A 16,071-nucleotide genomic window follows, 5' to 3' on the forward strand; every position below is an offset into this window, starting at 1 on the left:
ACAATACAACAACATTGGGAGGCTGGTGGTATTATTTCTATTTTACAGATGAGGAAACTGAGGAGGCAGAGGTTAACTGATAGCTAATAAGTGTCTGAGGACCAGTTTGAACTCTGGTCTTTCTGAAGTGCTCTATATTTACTTGGCCATCTAACTGTTTGTCATTTTTGGTTTGTTAATAAGGAGCTCATATACTAGACAATTGCTCTGACTGATTTGTCTCCATTGGTGCCCATCTGGTCTTTATCAAGATATCTCTAGTTCATCGATGATCACTCTGAATACTTATACATTTAAGAATTTTAATACTTTGATTCATCCACTCTGCATTTTATATCGCAGTAGTCTCATATTTTTTCAGGAAAACATCACTGCATCCATGTCTTTTATGTTGAACACCTTTGCCATTTTTTGTATGAGATATATGCTATTAGAGATTTGTAAATTTGGAGCTAAAAGGAACCTAAGAGGTCATCAATTTTGAGTTTGAGGAACTTTAAATTCTGAGTCTATTTCAGTTTCAGTTAATAGTTTTTCCCTGAATAAATAAATTATTAATCCAATGAAGAAACTAGGTATGTAAGAGCCACAGCCATCCAGCAGCTATGGTGTTAGAGGCAGTTGTGGTGTTGTACAAAGAGAAGTGGAAGTCCACTGACTTGGATTTCAGTCCAGTTATTGCTGTGTCCATGGGTAAGTTGGTCAGTTAGCATCTCTGGTGCTCATGTACTTCAACTGTAAAATGATGGGATTCTACTATATGATCTTTAAGGTTATTTTCACCACTAAAGCATAGGAACTTATCTGGTGAATTGTCCAGTTGAATAATAATTGAACTCAGAAATTATAGATTCAGTAGGGTTTTTTTTTTTTTTTTCTCACATCGGTAGACAGTTGCATGAGATGTTAAATAGCATGCAAGAAAAGAGTACATGATTTGCTACATGGAAATATACATGAGTAGAGGACAAATAAGTAATATAGACAATTAAGTGGTATAAAAGTTCAGAGAGGTCAGTATCAATTTAGATTAGCTGAATTCAGTGATGCTAATTTTATAGTAGATCTAAGGGGACTCCAGGCAAGGAAGCCTGGACCACATGAATTAGAATTAGATTTATAGAGAAACTAAATCTCAAGACTGGCTCTGTAAGTAGATAAGATGTAGGCAAAAGAAGCCACAATTTCCATGTTAAGAGAAAGTGAGAAACTTTCCAGTGAGAAAGATGGAATGGTTTTTAGATGTGGCCATGAGGGAAATAAATAGCAATATAAACATGGAAAAATTTCTCCTTAAAATTTTTTTAGTCCTAATATACATTTTATGTTTTTCTTGGAGAAGTACATATTATGAATAAAAACTTGAATTTATGGCAAAATTTCTCCACTATTATTATAGTATATTTCTTTGTTAATCTCTTACTTTTAATGTGTGTGGTTGAATTTTTGTCCTTAGAACTTCAACTCTTAGACATATCTGCCTTTTTGCTTAGAGACAGTTCTATAAAATTCTTACTACTTGATTCAGACAGAAAAGGTAAGAAAGTTTGTTTCAAGATATGCATTGTTGGTCAACCATGGAGAATATTTATAAGAGGATGAGAGCTTAGGCAACAAAGGTCAACTATATTGCAATTAATATATTCTAAGTGCTGTCACTGGCAAAAAGTTTTGTCAAAATTATTATGTCTTACAAATATATTATAATAATTATAACATTATAATAAGAAGATATTAACCATTTATGCATCCGATAGTTAATAATTATTAAGATAACTAGTTGATTGGGAAAAAGTACATCTTTTTTTTTTTTTTTTTTTAAAACCCTTACCTTCCGTCTTGGAGTCAATACTGTGTATTGGCTCCAAGGCAGAAGAGTGGTAAGGGTAGGCAATGGGGGTCAAGTGACTTGCCCAGGGTCACACAGCTGGGAAGTGTCTGAGGCCAGATTTGAACCTAGGACCTCCCGTCTCTAGGCCTGACTCTCAATCCACTGAGCTACCCAGCTGCCCCCAAAAGTACATCTTTAATGTGGTATCTTTTTTCATTTCTTTAACTTTTAATAATAAATTATTTAAATAAAAATTTAATAATAAAAACAATATTATTTATGTGTATATATTTATACATATATTTATATAATAGTAAATAATATTATTTATATAAAAATAAAAATATTATTTAGTGATAATAAATTAAAGATAACAAATTATTTAAATAAAAATTTAATAATAATAAACCTACCCAACATTAATAAGCATAGATATTTTAATATTCCAGGAACAGAAAAAGGATTATATATGAATCTGAAGTTATTTGACTTATTCTTTAATTTGCATATTAAGTTTATCATAAAAGCAGCAAAATGGGCAGCTGGCCTTCAAATAAAAGATCTGCCTAAAGTTCTTTTGTGATAACTATTGTTATAATTATGGGAGGTCTCTTGATCTATTTGAGATGGTAAATTGATGTACAGAGAGAAATAAGATGACCCTTCTCCCTTATAACAGTTGCCCAGGCAGGATCCTTCTGGTCTAAAAGGTATATCCCTTCAGGACCCACCTGGGTTAATTGATATGTTGATTTGGGCTCTTTAGATAGGATAACGCCTAGTATTCTGACTGGGATTTCTCCCTTCCCAAAACAAGCTTGGAAACTGCTTTAGGAAGGTACTTTAAACTTTATATTAAACAAGAAGGATAAGGGTAAAGGACTGTGGTATAGGAGACCCTATTCTACAGGTTACTAATGAAATCTCAACTGCTGGCAGATGAAGAATCAATGTAGCTTCCCTCTGGTTCAGTCTGGCCAGGACTAAACCAGAGTAGGTAAACTGTTGGGATATTTTGACTTCTTCTTCAATAGATCTTCAGCCTTACAGTTGAGTTATTTCCACCCTTTTCCACCCTCTTCTTCATCTCCTGCCCACTTCCCGGATCCCTCCTGGGCCCTGGGAAACCTAGATATCTAGATGATGAAACTCCTAATATCTAGGGGCGTAGACACCAACGTGGTGGTCAGGTCAGGTTGGCACGGTATCTCAAGTACAGGAAGGTATTTTTGGCAGACAGCTGCAGCCTGGGAGACACAGACTGGTTACACAGACTGGGTATACAAGTTTGAGACAAAGACACTGGAGGGAAGCAAACTGAGCCCTTGAAGTAGGAAGGGCACTTCTACAGACAAAGGTTAGGGCCAGCCAAGAATGGCTTGAAACTGATTAGAGGGCTTTCTAGTCAGTTTCTCAGTTTCACAAAGGAAGAGTTCAGAGGAAGTATTGAGATTGCACTTCCTCCAAAATAGACTCCTCCAATTCCCTTCGGGACCCAGAGACAATATTATTCTTTTCTCCCTTCTCCCTCTCTTATCAATCAACTAATGAATTAGCCAAAGGTTTGATTAAGTGACAAACAGGGTTTATTGAATTTTAGGGTTGATTGGAAGGGATGGAGGGATACAAGGTAACTCTAACAGCTGCCTAGAGAAAGCTTTTGGTGGGGGAGGGAGACAGGAATGTGAGACTTGAGAAAGGACCTGCCTAACTCAGAGGTTTTTTGTAGCCTACAGGGTTAGGAAAGTTGGATACAATGATTCAAGAGATAATTTGTAACGAGGGTAAGCCCTATTTGCCTACGGGGAAACTAAATCTACCAAGTTTGAAAGCTAACACCCAGATCCACCCTTCTTTCAAAAACCCCAAGAAATTTAGGAAGGGAAAATGATGATTGGGAATAAGGGAGGTTAGGGGGATCCAAAGGAAATAGTTAAGCTAACAAATTTTAAGAAAAGCTGTAGAATATAGGCCAGGTTTTCAGTCCAAAGAATAGAGCTTAGTTGACCCTTCTACTCTCATCCAGTCTCCAAGGTCAACTGACTCACCTCAGGATTCTAAACCCTTTTCAACTGTCAGAAACTCTGCAGTAAGCCTTTGCAGGGTTAGTATGCATCCTTTTGCACTACATTGTGCCCATTTTCTCTTTTCTAAATTTGCAGCTTGCAACATTTAGTGGTTACTAAAGTCTAAGGGATTACTACTCTTATTCTAAACTAAATTCTAAGCTCTATCCCTAAGCTTGCAAAATAAGAAAAAGGGTTGCTCTCATAAACTATGCTAAGACTAGACTAAGCTAAACTAAGAGGGGTTATGGTAAAGGCATAGGAAAGGAATGGGAATTTTAAGTTTGCAAAAAAATTTTGAACAGAAAGGAAAACAAAGTAAATGTAAACATTCACAAACATTCTTAAGGCTAAGATTTGCTAACTAGAACAAAGTAATGAATTCTATCTATGAATCTATCTAATTTTATGAACTAACAAGAAAAATATTAACTAAGAAAAAAAATTGCAATCTAAGCTCCTAAATTCTAGTTCACTTGCCAAAGTTAGTGAATGAATAAGTTAGTACACTTATGTCTATGTTAGAAATGTTAGTGAGAAAATAAGTAGGACTAATTGTAAGTCTATTGTCAAACCATAGACTTATTTTATGTGCAATATGTATAAAGAAAGTTTAGAAAATCTGTCCCTGCACTAACTTACCAAACTAACTAAACTGTCCCTGTGTGTTTACATATTTACATATTTACATGAAGTGTCAAGTGATTTGAGTAGAAGGTGTCTGAATCAAAGTAAGAGAAATTTCTGTACTAAGGCAGACATACTCTTCTCTCTTACGTGTCAGTTTAGTGTTTCACATGTAGATGTGAAGTCAGGAAAATGTTTTATGTGTTATAGGCCAGGTTTTCAGTCCAAAGAATAGAGCTCAGTTGACCCTTCTACTCTCATCGAGTCTCCAGGGTCAACTGACTCACCTCAGGATTCTAAACCCTTTTCAACTGTCAGAAACTCTGTAGTAAGGCTTTGCAGGGCTACTATGCACCACTGATTACTTACGAGTTACAATCTTATCCCCCAAGCTAGCTAATTGGAACAGGCAATTTACAAAGTCCGTTATCCTAATTATTCTAGCGGCTTTTAACCAATCAAAACAAGAACTGTTTCAGTCCTATCTGCTTAGCCTTTTAAAGGAATAACCTGTCATCATGTTCCTTTATCATGTCCTGCTGAGGTGGATGTCGGAAATGGGGCTCAAGCTAGGAACACGAAACTTAACTTGTTTTGATAGAAAGTCTCCCTGACTGTGTCTTAGTGATTCATTGAGAAGAGTCCACACTGTCTTAGTGTACTTCTTCTCTCACACTCCCTTTTTGCATTATTATTCTACCTCACTCTTCACTCCCTCTTTCCACATTCCAAAAGTATTTACAAATAAGTGTAGTAAAGTAAAGTCAAATTGAATCCAAATTTTGGTGTCATGGCTGTGTCTGAAAATGGATGATTTCTTCAGCACCTCTAATTCGTTGGTGTTTTTTGTCAAGGAGATTGAAGATTCTTTCATTTTGAGTTTTCTGAGGTAAAAAATTGATCAAATTGGCATTCTTAAGACTTTCTACATTTTTGTTGGCATTGCATAAATTGTTCCCTTGGTCCTGCTTGTTCCGCACATAAATATTCTCATGTTTCTCTAAACCTATCCCTCTCATTATTTATTATGGCCCAACATTTTATTAACTATTTCATGAATGATTCAGTCATTTCCTCAAATGATGACCACCACCTTAGTATTATGTAAAAAACTTGCTTTCCTAAAAGTTTTTTTAAACTCAACTTCCACTTTAGAGTCAATACTGTGTATTGGTTCTAAGGCAGAAGAGTTGTAAGGGCTAGGCAATGGGAGTTAAATGGCTTGCCCAGAGTGACACAGCTAAGAAGTATCTGAGGCCAGATTTGAACCTGGGGCCTCCTAGCTTTATTTTATTTATTCATTTATTCATCTAATCATTTATTTATCTATCTATCCATCCAATTATTAATCCATCCATCCATCCATTTATTTGTTTGTTTGTCGTCCATTCATTTATTTATTTAAACCCTTACTTTCCATCTTGGAGTCAATCCTGTGTATTGGCTCCAAGGCAGAAGAGTGAGTGGGAAGAGCTAGGCAATGGGGGTTAAGTAACTTGCCCAGGGTCACACAGCTGGGAAATGTCTGAGATCAGATTTGAACCTAGGACCCTCGTGTCTCTAGGCCTGGCTTTCAATCCACTGAGCTACCCAGCTGCCCTCCTCTTATCTTTAGACCTGTCTCTCAACCCACTGAGCTACCCAGCTGCCCCCTAAATTTTTAAAAAAATATGATCATTTACCTTCTCTTTTTGATGTTTTTGAAAGTACATGCCTAGTAGTTAAGTAAAAAATCACATTAAAGTGAATTTTTTCATACAGTGCAGTGTTAGATTGTTTTTCTGAAAGTTTGGATTGATTTATAGTTCCACAAACCATGAACTGGTATGTTTATTTTCCCATAGTTCCTCCAAAAATGGTCATTTTCCTTTTTGGGGCATTTTTGACAGAATGTTACTTCAGAGTTATTTTAATTAGTATTTTATTAGTAGCAAATTGGAGCATTTGTTTCTTCTTGTTAATAGCTTATTTTTCTTGAATATTCTTTATCTCTAACTATTTACTACTGGAGAATATCTTGGAATAAGCTTTATATAAATGTTGATTTTGTCTCATGTTATAAATCCTATATCTAAAAGGTAAACTAAACTTTGGGAGTGGCCTTCCATTTAAATTTTGTACCACCTTTAACTTAACACTAGACTCAGGAAACAATCAAAAATATTTTTTGTAGAAATATTTTGAATAAGTGAGAAACAAAAGAGATGAAATGTAGGGGTGTAGTCTTTTAGACCTCCTATTTTTTTCTTTAAATGAATCACTTGTCTAGTAATGTCACCTCCATCTTGTACTAGTAATTATTATTATTTTTTTTTTATATTTTTTTTTAACCCTTGTACTTCGGTGTATTATCTCATAGGTGGAAGAGTGGTAGGCAATGGGGGTCAAGTGACTTGCCCAGGGTCACACAGCTGGGAAGTGGCTGAGGCCGGGTTTGTACCTAGGACCTCCTGTCTCTAGGCCTGACTCTCACTCCACTGAGCTACCCAGCTGCCCCCCTAGTAATTATTATTTTTTTTATTATTTTTATTTTAAACCCTTAACTTCTGTGTATTGACTTATAGGTGGAAGAGTTGGTAAGGGTAGGCAATGGGGGCCAAGTGACTTGCCCAAGGTCACACAGCTGGGAAGTGTCTGAGGCCAGATTTGAACCTAGGACCTCCCGTCTCTAGGCCTGGCTCTCAATCCACTGAGCCACCCAGCTGCCCCCCCTAGTAATTATTTTTTAACCTAAGTATTAACTTTATCCTTATTAAATTATATCTTACTCCATTTAATCCAACATTATAATGTCAACTTCTTAAAAAAAATTCTTTTTGATTCTTTTATCCACTGTTAGTTATACTCCGTGCTTGTTAGCTATTTCTCCCTGCCTTTTGTTTTCTTCATATTTGATAAATAAGCCAAATTGATGGGTTAGTCAGATATATATTCAGCTAAAACAACCAGATGGCACAGTGGCTAGAGTACTAGGTTTGGGTTCAGCAAAACATGAGTTCAAATCTAGCCAGAGATATTTACAGATGTGTGACCCTGGGCAAGTCACTTAAACTCTGTCTGCCTCAGTTTCCTTATTTGTAAAATAGGGATAATAACAGCAGTGAGATGAATTAATATTTAAAGCATTTGGTATAGTGCTGTGCACAATAGTAGTAATTTATTAAGTGGTTATTTCCATTTTTCCTTGTATGTCTTTTAATATGTCATGGGTACCAAGACAATCCTAATACTGTCACCTCATTCTTGTTACAAGATTGAAAGGGAATTTTATAGTATTGCAAGTTTCCATATGCAAGTATATCAATATGGCATAAGAAACTTAGAACCATGAAATGAGAGCATAGCTAGGCCTGATAATGTGGGAGGAGAGAGGACTTTTATTTTGCATACTATGACTCTGGATAATATGGAACCAAGGAGAGAAGACCTAATAAGGGAGAAAGACTTGAATGATGCATGCTGTTCTGCACTGTCTTGTGATGACTGACCATGGCATTGTCCTGGGCAGCAGCCCCCGATGTGCTGCTCATCACTCTAAAGCACCAGAGACGTCTGGAGGTCAGATTGAACTCATAGCTCTGTATTTTCATTCAAGATAGTGGAGAATGAAATATCTAGAGTACACACACACACACACACACACACACACACACACACACACACACATATGCTTGTGCACATGTGCTCACCTTGAGTTTCTAATAAATAAAATAATACTAATAACAAAATAGTGCTAATTGCACTTAAGGTTTGCAAAGTACAACATATACATTATTTCATGTGATCTTCATACCGGTACTATTGTTATCATAACAATTCCTGTTCTGCTGATGGGGAAACATAGGTTAAGTGACTTTCCCAGCTAATGTCTGAGGCAGGATTTAAATGGTCTTACTGACTTCAAGTCTAGGCTTCTTAGCTACTACAGTGTTCCCTAGTTGGCTATTTTTCCAAGCCTCAAGTAGTACCGAGCTTCTCGTGCTTCTCTCTTCATATTATCTGAGAGGTGTTGTACAGAGCAAATTATTGTAAACAACTTGTCTTCCAGGGTCTTAACCTCTTAGTGTAGCTGAAGAACTTTGGGAATATATATCTTTGTCCAGAAATGAGACAATTAATTCGGATTCTCTCAGCATGCCATTTCATTTCATTTTTATTTTTCGGGGGGTGGGTAGAAACTAGTGAAAGTTTTATTTTCGTCTTGCAATTTTAGTTAGTTTCAGTCTCATTTGGATTTTTCTTTATGTAGAGCAAAGTCTATTAGGGATTTTGAGCCTTCCCCATATTTTGTTCAAATTATATCACATTGTAAAATTATTTCTTATAAATGTTATATATCTTACTCTGAATATTCTGAACACTCTGTTATTTGATTCAGAGGCAGAGCTATATTTGTTCCTCCTGTGTTGAATTAAAAAAAAAAAATTCTGTCTCTGGTAGAATCTTCTGTTTTTGAAATCTATATCCCTAGTGCCAATCAGATTGTGAAGCAGCATAATAATCTAATTTTTTGCATAGTTTTTAATTAAAAAGTAATTAACTAAAGGAAAATTACTTCTCCATGTTGGAACTCTCAATTTCCCAATGCAAAACCATGCCAAAATATAATGCTGAAAAGTTGCTGTATGAATAAGTTTAATCAAAATGTTCATATATGAAATATTAATTTAACTTTAATAGAACCATGTTAATATCCTCTTCAGACTGTCATAAATCAAATTTTGGACCAAATATCTTAAGTGAGCAGACATCCAAGACTGATCTTTTCACTTAAGGGATGCTAGAGTTTACTGCACATGATATTCATTTATTTATTTGTCTGTTTTTGAAGCACTTACTTCCTCTTTTATACTCAATACTAAGTATTGATTCTAGGCAGAACAGCAACAACTGTAAGGGCTAGGCAAGTGGGGCTAAGTGACTTGCTCAGGGTGGCACAACTAGAAAGTATGCTATTTGTTTTCTTCTATTAGATGGTTGATTCCTTGAAGATAGAGGTTGTGTCCTATGAAAGTTATAAAGTATAGACCCAGAATATCACCTTTTACACAAATGATCAAAGATTTTCTGTTCTTCTTTTACTACCAAATCTTCTACTTTCAATTTAGGGTCTCTCCTTATTCTGTTTAAATTACTCTTATAAGTCACCAGTGACCTGGAGCATAGTAAGAAATATCTTCCATATCTGCCATAGTAAGAAATGAGAGTAGGACTTTGTAGAGGGTCTAAAATGAAAACAACAAGAATAACAACAAAAACCCAAACAGAAATCAAATCATTAAAATCCCAAGGAAAGTTAAATTAAAAAATCATAAAATATATTGCGGTATTAAAAAGATCATTTGAATAATTGGGTGAATCATTTAACGGCATTATTGGAATTGAGAAAATCATTTAATCTCTTTTTGCTGTAAAATGAGAGATTCAATTCTAGCTTGACCATTTATTATTTAAAGAGGCCTTTAAAAATATTAATTTAAAAATATTTATTTTTCTCTTTTTAGGTATTTACCTCATGCTTTTTCCTCCCTCATATATACATCTAAAAGATATAAAATTTGACTAGTCACAAATATGTTTCTGAACATTGACATTTATTCTTCTTACCTCCATTAGTTTTTTTTTAAACTCTTACCTTCCATCTTAGAACCAAGTTCTAAGACTGGTTCTAAGGCAGAAGAGTGGTTAAGAGCTAGGCCAGGAGGGTTACATGACTTCCTCAGCGTCACACAGCTAGGAAGTATCTGAGGCCATATTTGAACCCAGGACCTACCATTTCTGGGACTGGCTCTCAATCCATTGAGCCACCTAGTGCCACCCTCCCCCAATTAGTTTTTAAATAAACTTAATCATTTAAACTTCTAATCCAGCAGAAGTATTATCTTATTTGGGAATTATAAGATTGTTGATTTTCTGCACTTGAGTAACAAGTAGGGAAGATAATTTGTTAACATATGGTTATCATTTAAAAATTATTTTATTTTCAAGAGATTATCAGTATTAACCATATACAGATAAATAAAAAATGTTTAAATTACTACTGATTAGAGAAATGCAAATAAAAACAGTTCTGTGATATCATCTCATACCCATCAGACTGGCTGAAATGACAAAGAAACAAAATGACAAATGTTGGAGAGAATATGGAAAAATGGGAACACTAATACACTGTTCATGGATCTGTGAACTGATCCAACCATTTTGCCTCAGAGTTATAAAACTGTGTGTACCTTTAGACAACCTTTGCTGAGTCTGTTCCCCAAGGAGATGAGGGAAAAAAGAAAACAACCTCTTTGTTCCTAAATATTTATAGTAACTCTCTTTGTGGTGGTAAAGAATTGGAAATTGAGGGGATGCTCATCAATTGGGGAATGACAAAAAAAGTTGTGGTATGTGATTGTGATGGAATACTATAATGTACCATAAGAAATGATGAGCAGGCTAATTAAAAAAAAACCTGGAAAGATCTACATGCTATAATGAACAGTGAAATGTGTAGAACCAAGAGAACAAAAGACATAGCTGCAGAATTAACATTGGAAGACTAAATTGTGAATGTGACTTCCAGAGAGTGAACTGAGTGGTTAAAACATGAAAGATTTAATTTGTACGAACATGTCTGTCTCTTGGATGATACCTTAATATGATGTGGGAAGGGTGGGAAGGAGTTGGGACACTTGTGGATAAATTCTATCAACAAATTAATTAAAAAAAAGAAGAGTGGGATATCCAGAATGAAACACAGACAAGTGGGAAAGCTTTGAAAGTTTCATGCTAAATGTATAAGACATTTGTGATTTCATTTGTGTATAATTTACTTTTATATGTTTATAAGTGTTTGTTTCATTTTGTTTTGTAAAATTTAGAATAAAAAGACTAAAATTAAAACAAATTGATCAGTATTGCTAGCTGAAGGGGACATTTATGTGAAAGAGATAGTTTATTCTACACTTTTCTAATTTTGATTATTATTGTACCTTTTTTCTTCTAGTACTCAAATATTATATGACTTTGTATCTTGCTATGTCAGTACTCAGTTTCATTGATTTAGGAAGAGACTTCTATTTATGATAACCGGAATAATTTTTTTCTGATGCATTACTCAGAATATAATAATCATTATTTTTAAAAATAAAGCCGTTGAGATATTGTTTTGATTTATGTTCCAATATTCATGAATTATTTCTAATGTTTTGTTCTTTTTAATTGTAACTTGACATTTGCTGTAACTTTAGAGAATTCTTTCCAATTGAAAGTATGACTTGTGCTAGTAACTAAATATGTAGGAATGTCTGAGATCTTTAGGAGGCAAAGCAAAAAGTTTTTTGACTTGGATATGTTTCAAGGTCTTCGCTGCCAAAACTGGATTGCTAATACCAAAACCAAGAATGTCTAGTATGAATGTAGTGCCTGTATAGATAGAATTTAGAAGAAATGCTACTTACTGGGCTGAGGAAACCATTTAGAGTACTCATCATGATGGATTGGTTTATAAATGGATGTAGACCTCTGTACACGTAAATATTTCCCATCATAGATGACAAATGAGCTAGGACCAAGACTTGGTTGAAATATTAACACAGTTGAGCCAATATCCCCTCTACCTTTTTATTCTTAAATCATCAACTTTTCCTTTGTCACAGTAATTACTGAGGTTGTCTGTGCCAACCTTCTGTACATAAATATTTTGATGATGATTCTGGTTGAAATACATACAATCATCTTCAAATGAACACTTAAAATACCATATCCAAAGCAGTGACAAATTAATGACTCCCTGACTATGACCATTTTATTTTATAATTGCCAATCTATTATAAGGGAAGGTGATACAGTGAAAAAACTATTGGCTCTGGGTTGAGTGTACCTGGGCTGAAAGACCACCAAGTCTTTCTTGACTTTGGGCAAGTAACGTCTTTGAACCTCAGTTTCCTCATTTTTAAAATGAAGGATTTGGATAAGATGGAATCCGAGTTGTACCATCCAACTCTGTATTTATGATTGTGATTTGCATATTCTCTTTTATAGTGCAGGAATAGAGATAAAAGTGTTACAGGATATAATTTAAAACAATAACTCATCCTGTTGCAAATTTTTGTTAATGGAAGTATCTAAGGCATTTGGGGAATATACTAATTTACTTCTGACTATTTTAAATGGTTAATCTATCTTAAAACTGATCCTAAAGATATACTGTACTCAGATAACTTTCCAGCTGTGTGACTCTGGGTAAGTCATTTAACTCTAGTTGCCTTTCCCTTTCTACTTGGCTTTGGAACTGATACTTAATATCAATTCTAAGAGAGAAAGTAAGAGTTTAAAAAATAATGAAAAAGATAGCAGTTCATTGAAGATATCTCACCTTGATATTGCTGAAGTTAATTTTTCTTAGCTGCTATTAAATTATGGGTTATAAGAGAATTTTTATAGTTAGATTTTATATCATAGAAGAATGGATCTAAAATTTGCTGGAACCCTTTCTCTTTACATATTACTCCTCCTTGTTCAAATACCAGGTGTTAGCCTGCAAATCATTTCAAACCAATTAATATTGCTTTTGGTTACATATTATTGATTTTAGTACAAAATTCATACAGGATTGTATCTGTGTAGGTTTTAAAATAAAGCTTTTTAATTATATTTTCCAGGAAGATATGAATTTGAATGAAGATAAAAAGGCACCATTGCGGGAAAAAGACTTCAGTATCAAAAAAGAAATGGTGATGCAGTACATGAATACTGCTTCTAAGGTGGTGAGTAAAACTGTTGAAATGAGTGATGCTCTTCACATTTGTGCACAGATGGAAAAAAAGGGAACAGATTCTTATCTTCAAGCAATGCCGTAGTTTGTGGGCACTTCTAATCTTAGGTGTTTTATGAAAACACAATTAACAGTACAAAAATGGTAGTGAGATAAATATAATCCCGACATTGTTTTGATTAATAGCAGAATCTGTTTTAACTTAATTCTTACCTGAAGTAATTATTTTTCTAAGCACATCTCTTGAGATTTAGCATTATTTGCCTATCTTTCCCAAGGAGTCTTCCATTGTTAACATATTTGAAAATAGTGTTGCCTTTTTGCTCTTATTTAGGAGTAAGTACAGTGATTTTCAAGGAAATGGGATATCAGTAGTAAAGTGAAAATAATATTTCACTACCTCCTTCACTGAGTAGTTATATGGAAAGGGCTTTTTAAAGTCCTTCATATAAAGATGAGTTGTTGCTGTTATTATTAGCAACAATAATAATAGAAAAGTTTTAGTCAGTGAACATTTGACTCTCTTGCCAAGTATAAGGAGATCTTAATCAAAGGAAATCGTGAATTCAAAGAAGAGAACTGAAAGGAGAGAAAGGGATAGAAATGAATTAATATTTTATGGACTAGAATCAGATTACCATAAGTAACGAACCAGCATGCAGTGGATAGGGAAAACACATAAAAATATCTGTATGTGTGTTGAGGGGTAGGTGTTGGTCGTTCATATCTAATTTTAAAAAGTTGTCAGTTCCTTGATCTTCTTGTATACATATTTTAGGTTTGTCTAGGTCTGAAAGGGACATATATATTATCTATTAGTGTTCATTTTCAGTGGTGCTGCCTTTTAAGCATAATGTAATTTCCCTTTTTATTTCTTTTAATCAAGTGAGATTTTATTGTTTTTGTTTGAGATCATGAGTGCTGCCCTGGCATTTTTATTCAGATGAATAATAGATTTTGTATCAGTCTCTCATTTTAATAATGGGAATCTTTCTATTTAAATTGTATTTCTTGTAAACAGCATTGTTGAATTCTGTTTCCTTATTCGTTCTGCTGTCCTCCATTTTTTGGGTGAATTTTAACATTCACATTCCTGGGTTACAACTGTTAATTGTATATTTCTCTCCATTCTGTCCTGTTATATTTTTACTCCTCCTAGCCTCTCAAATGAAAAGTTTAGTGATTTGTATTTGATGGAAGACTAGGACTTCTCCTGTGAGGGAGAGCACCTTTTAGGGCTGCCCATCTACTTTTGATTTCTCAGTAGATGGGCTAAACTATATTGACAATAACTGACAAACCTCAAATCCATTAGTGAGTTAGGATGATGTCTGCCCCAAGCACAGTGAAAACTTCCTTTGGTGGAACAAATTGTTCAGCCATGAAGATGGCTGAAACATGCTATGTGGAGGGTTTAGAATTTGGCTAGATATCAGAGATGCTACCATCATCCATTGCATCTAGAGCTATCACCAAAGTCTAGACTTTTTGTCTTGCCCCACTGGGTTTCGATAAGTCTGGAAGAATAAGGCTGACAACCTCATGCAATTCTGTCTCTATTTGAATTCACTTGTAAGATATCATCACCCCATGATGTCATTAGTCTTCTACTAAAAATGAGAATTACCAACAAAAACAATCAACCTTCCTTCCTTCCTTCCTTCCTTCCTTCCTTCCTTCCTTCCTTCCTTCCTTTTACTTGACACTTCAATTCACTGAGCCACCTAACTGCCCCGCCATAATTCTTAATCCATTATTGTTTTTTCTTCCCCTTTTATATTTTCCAAACACAACTTCTTGCCCTTTCTTTCCTTTTCTTCTCTTCTTCATGTTCTCAAGATAAAATTTGCTTTAACTAAATGCTCCATAAAATTACTCTTCCTCTTCATTCTCTTCTCCCCTCTACTACATCTTACAATGTTGAGTTTCATGTACTTCTACAGTTAACACTGTGTGTATATTAAACTCTCTTCTGGAACAGGTAAAACTGATGTTTATATGTGATCTGCTATTCCCAGCCCTTCTTTCATTTCTGAATAGTTTTGTTTAGGATCATAATTATTTTAGATAGTAAGTTGCATTCCCTTTTTCACTCTTTCTCGAATATATTTCTTTTTCTTTTCCTTTTACTTGTTTTCTCAAGAATAGGAAAATAAAGAAAAACTGCTCCACATGCCTTCTATCTTATTTACTCCCCGTATAATTCTTACATTAGGGTATGTTTGACTTTTCCTACTAGAATATAACTACATCATCATTATTTAGGTCCTTTTAATTGCTGAAATGTATTTACCTTTTTTCATTTCAAACTATCTACTCAACTGTGGTATCTTCAAGTATATTTAGAAGTTCCTGTAATTAAAGCTCCACATTTCCCCCTATAATATTATGTTCTTGGTTTCAAACTTTTATCTTTTGTCTTCTGGGATATCATACTCCAGGCTTTATTGCTAAAGCTGCTAGGTCTTATTTTTATTTTTATTTTTAATTTAATTTTTTATTTAAAACCCCTACCTTCCATCTTGGAGTCAATACTGTGTATTGGCTCCAAGACAGAAGAGTGGTAAGGGCTAGGCAATGGGGGTTAAGTGACTTGCTTAGGGTCACACAGCTAGGAAGTGTCTGAGGCCAGATTTGACCCTAGGACCTCCTTTCTCTAGGCCTGGCTCTCAATCCACTGAGCCATCCAACTGCCCCCAAAAGCTGCTAGGTCTTGTGTGATTCTGACTCTTGCTCCTTAACACTTAACCTCTTTCTGATTCCTTACATATCCTCCCCCCCCCCAC

At 34.7% G+C, this 16,071-nt stretch overlaps 1 protein-coding gene across 1 annotated transcript in view; it reads left to right on the plus strand.

Moving 5' to 3' along the window:
* DIAPH3 (diaphanous related formin 3) overlaps window positions 1-16,071 on the plus strand; it is a 423,660-nt gene that overhangs the window by 52,599 nt on the left and 354,990 nt on the right. The window contains exon 3 of the mRNA XM_044670603.1: window positions 13,173-13,277. Within this exon, the coding sequence (XP_044526538.1) occupies window positions 13,173-13,277 (105 nt within the window). The remainder of the gene's footprint in view (window positions 1-13,172; window positions 13,278-16,071) is intronic.

The sequence above is a fragment of the Gracilinanus agilis genome, chromosome 3, assembly GCF_016433145.1.
Source record: "Gracilinanus agilis isolate LMUSP501 chromosome 3, AgileGrace, whole genome shotgun sequence".
NCBI classification, from domain to species: domain Eukaryota; kingdom Metazoa; phylum Chordata; class Mammalia; order Didelphimorphia; family Didelphidae; genus Gracilinanus; species Gracilinanus agilis.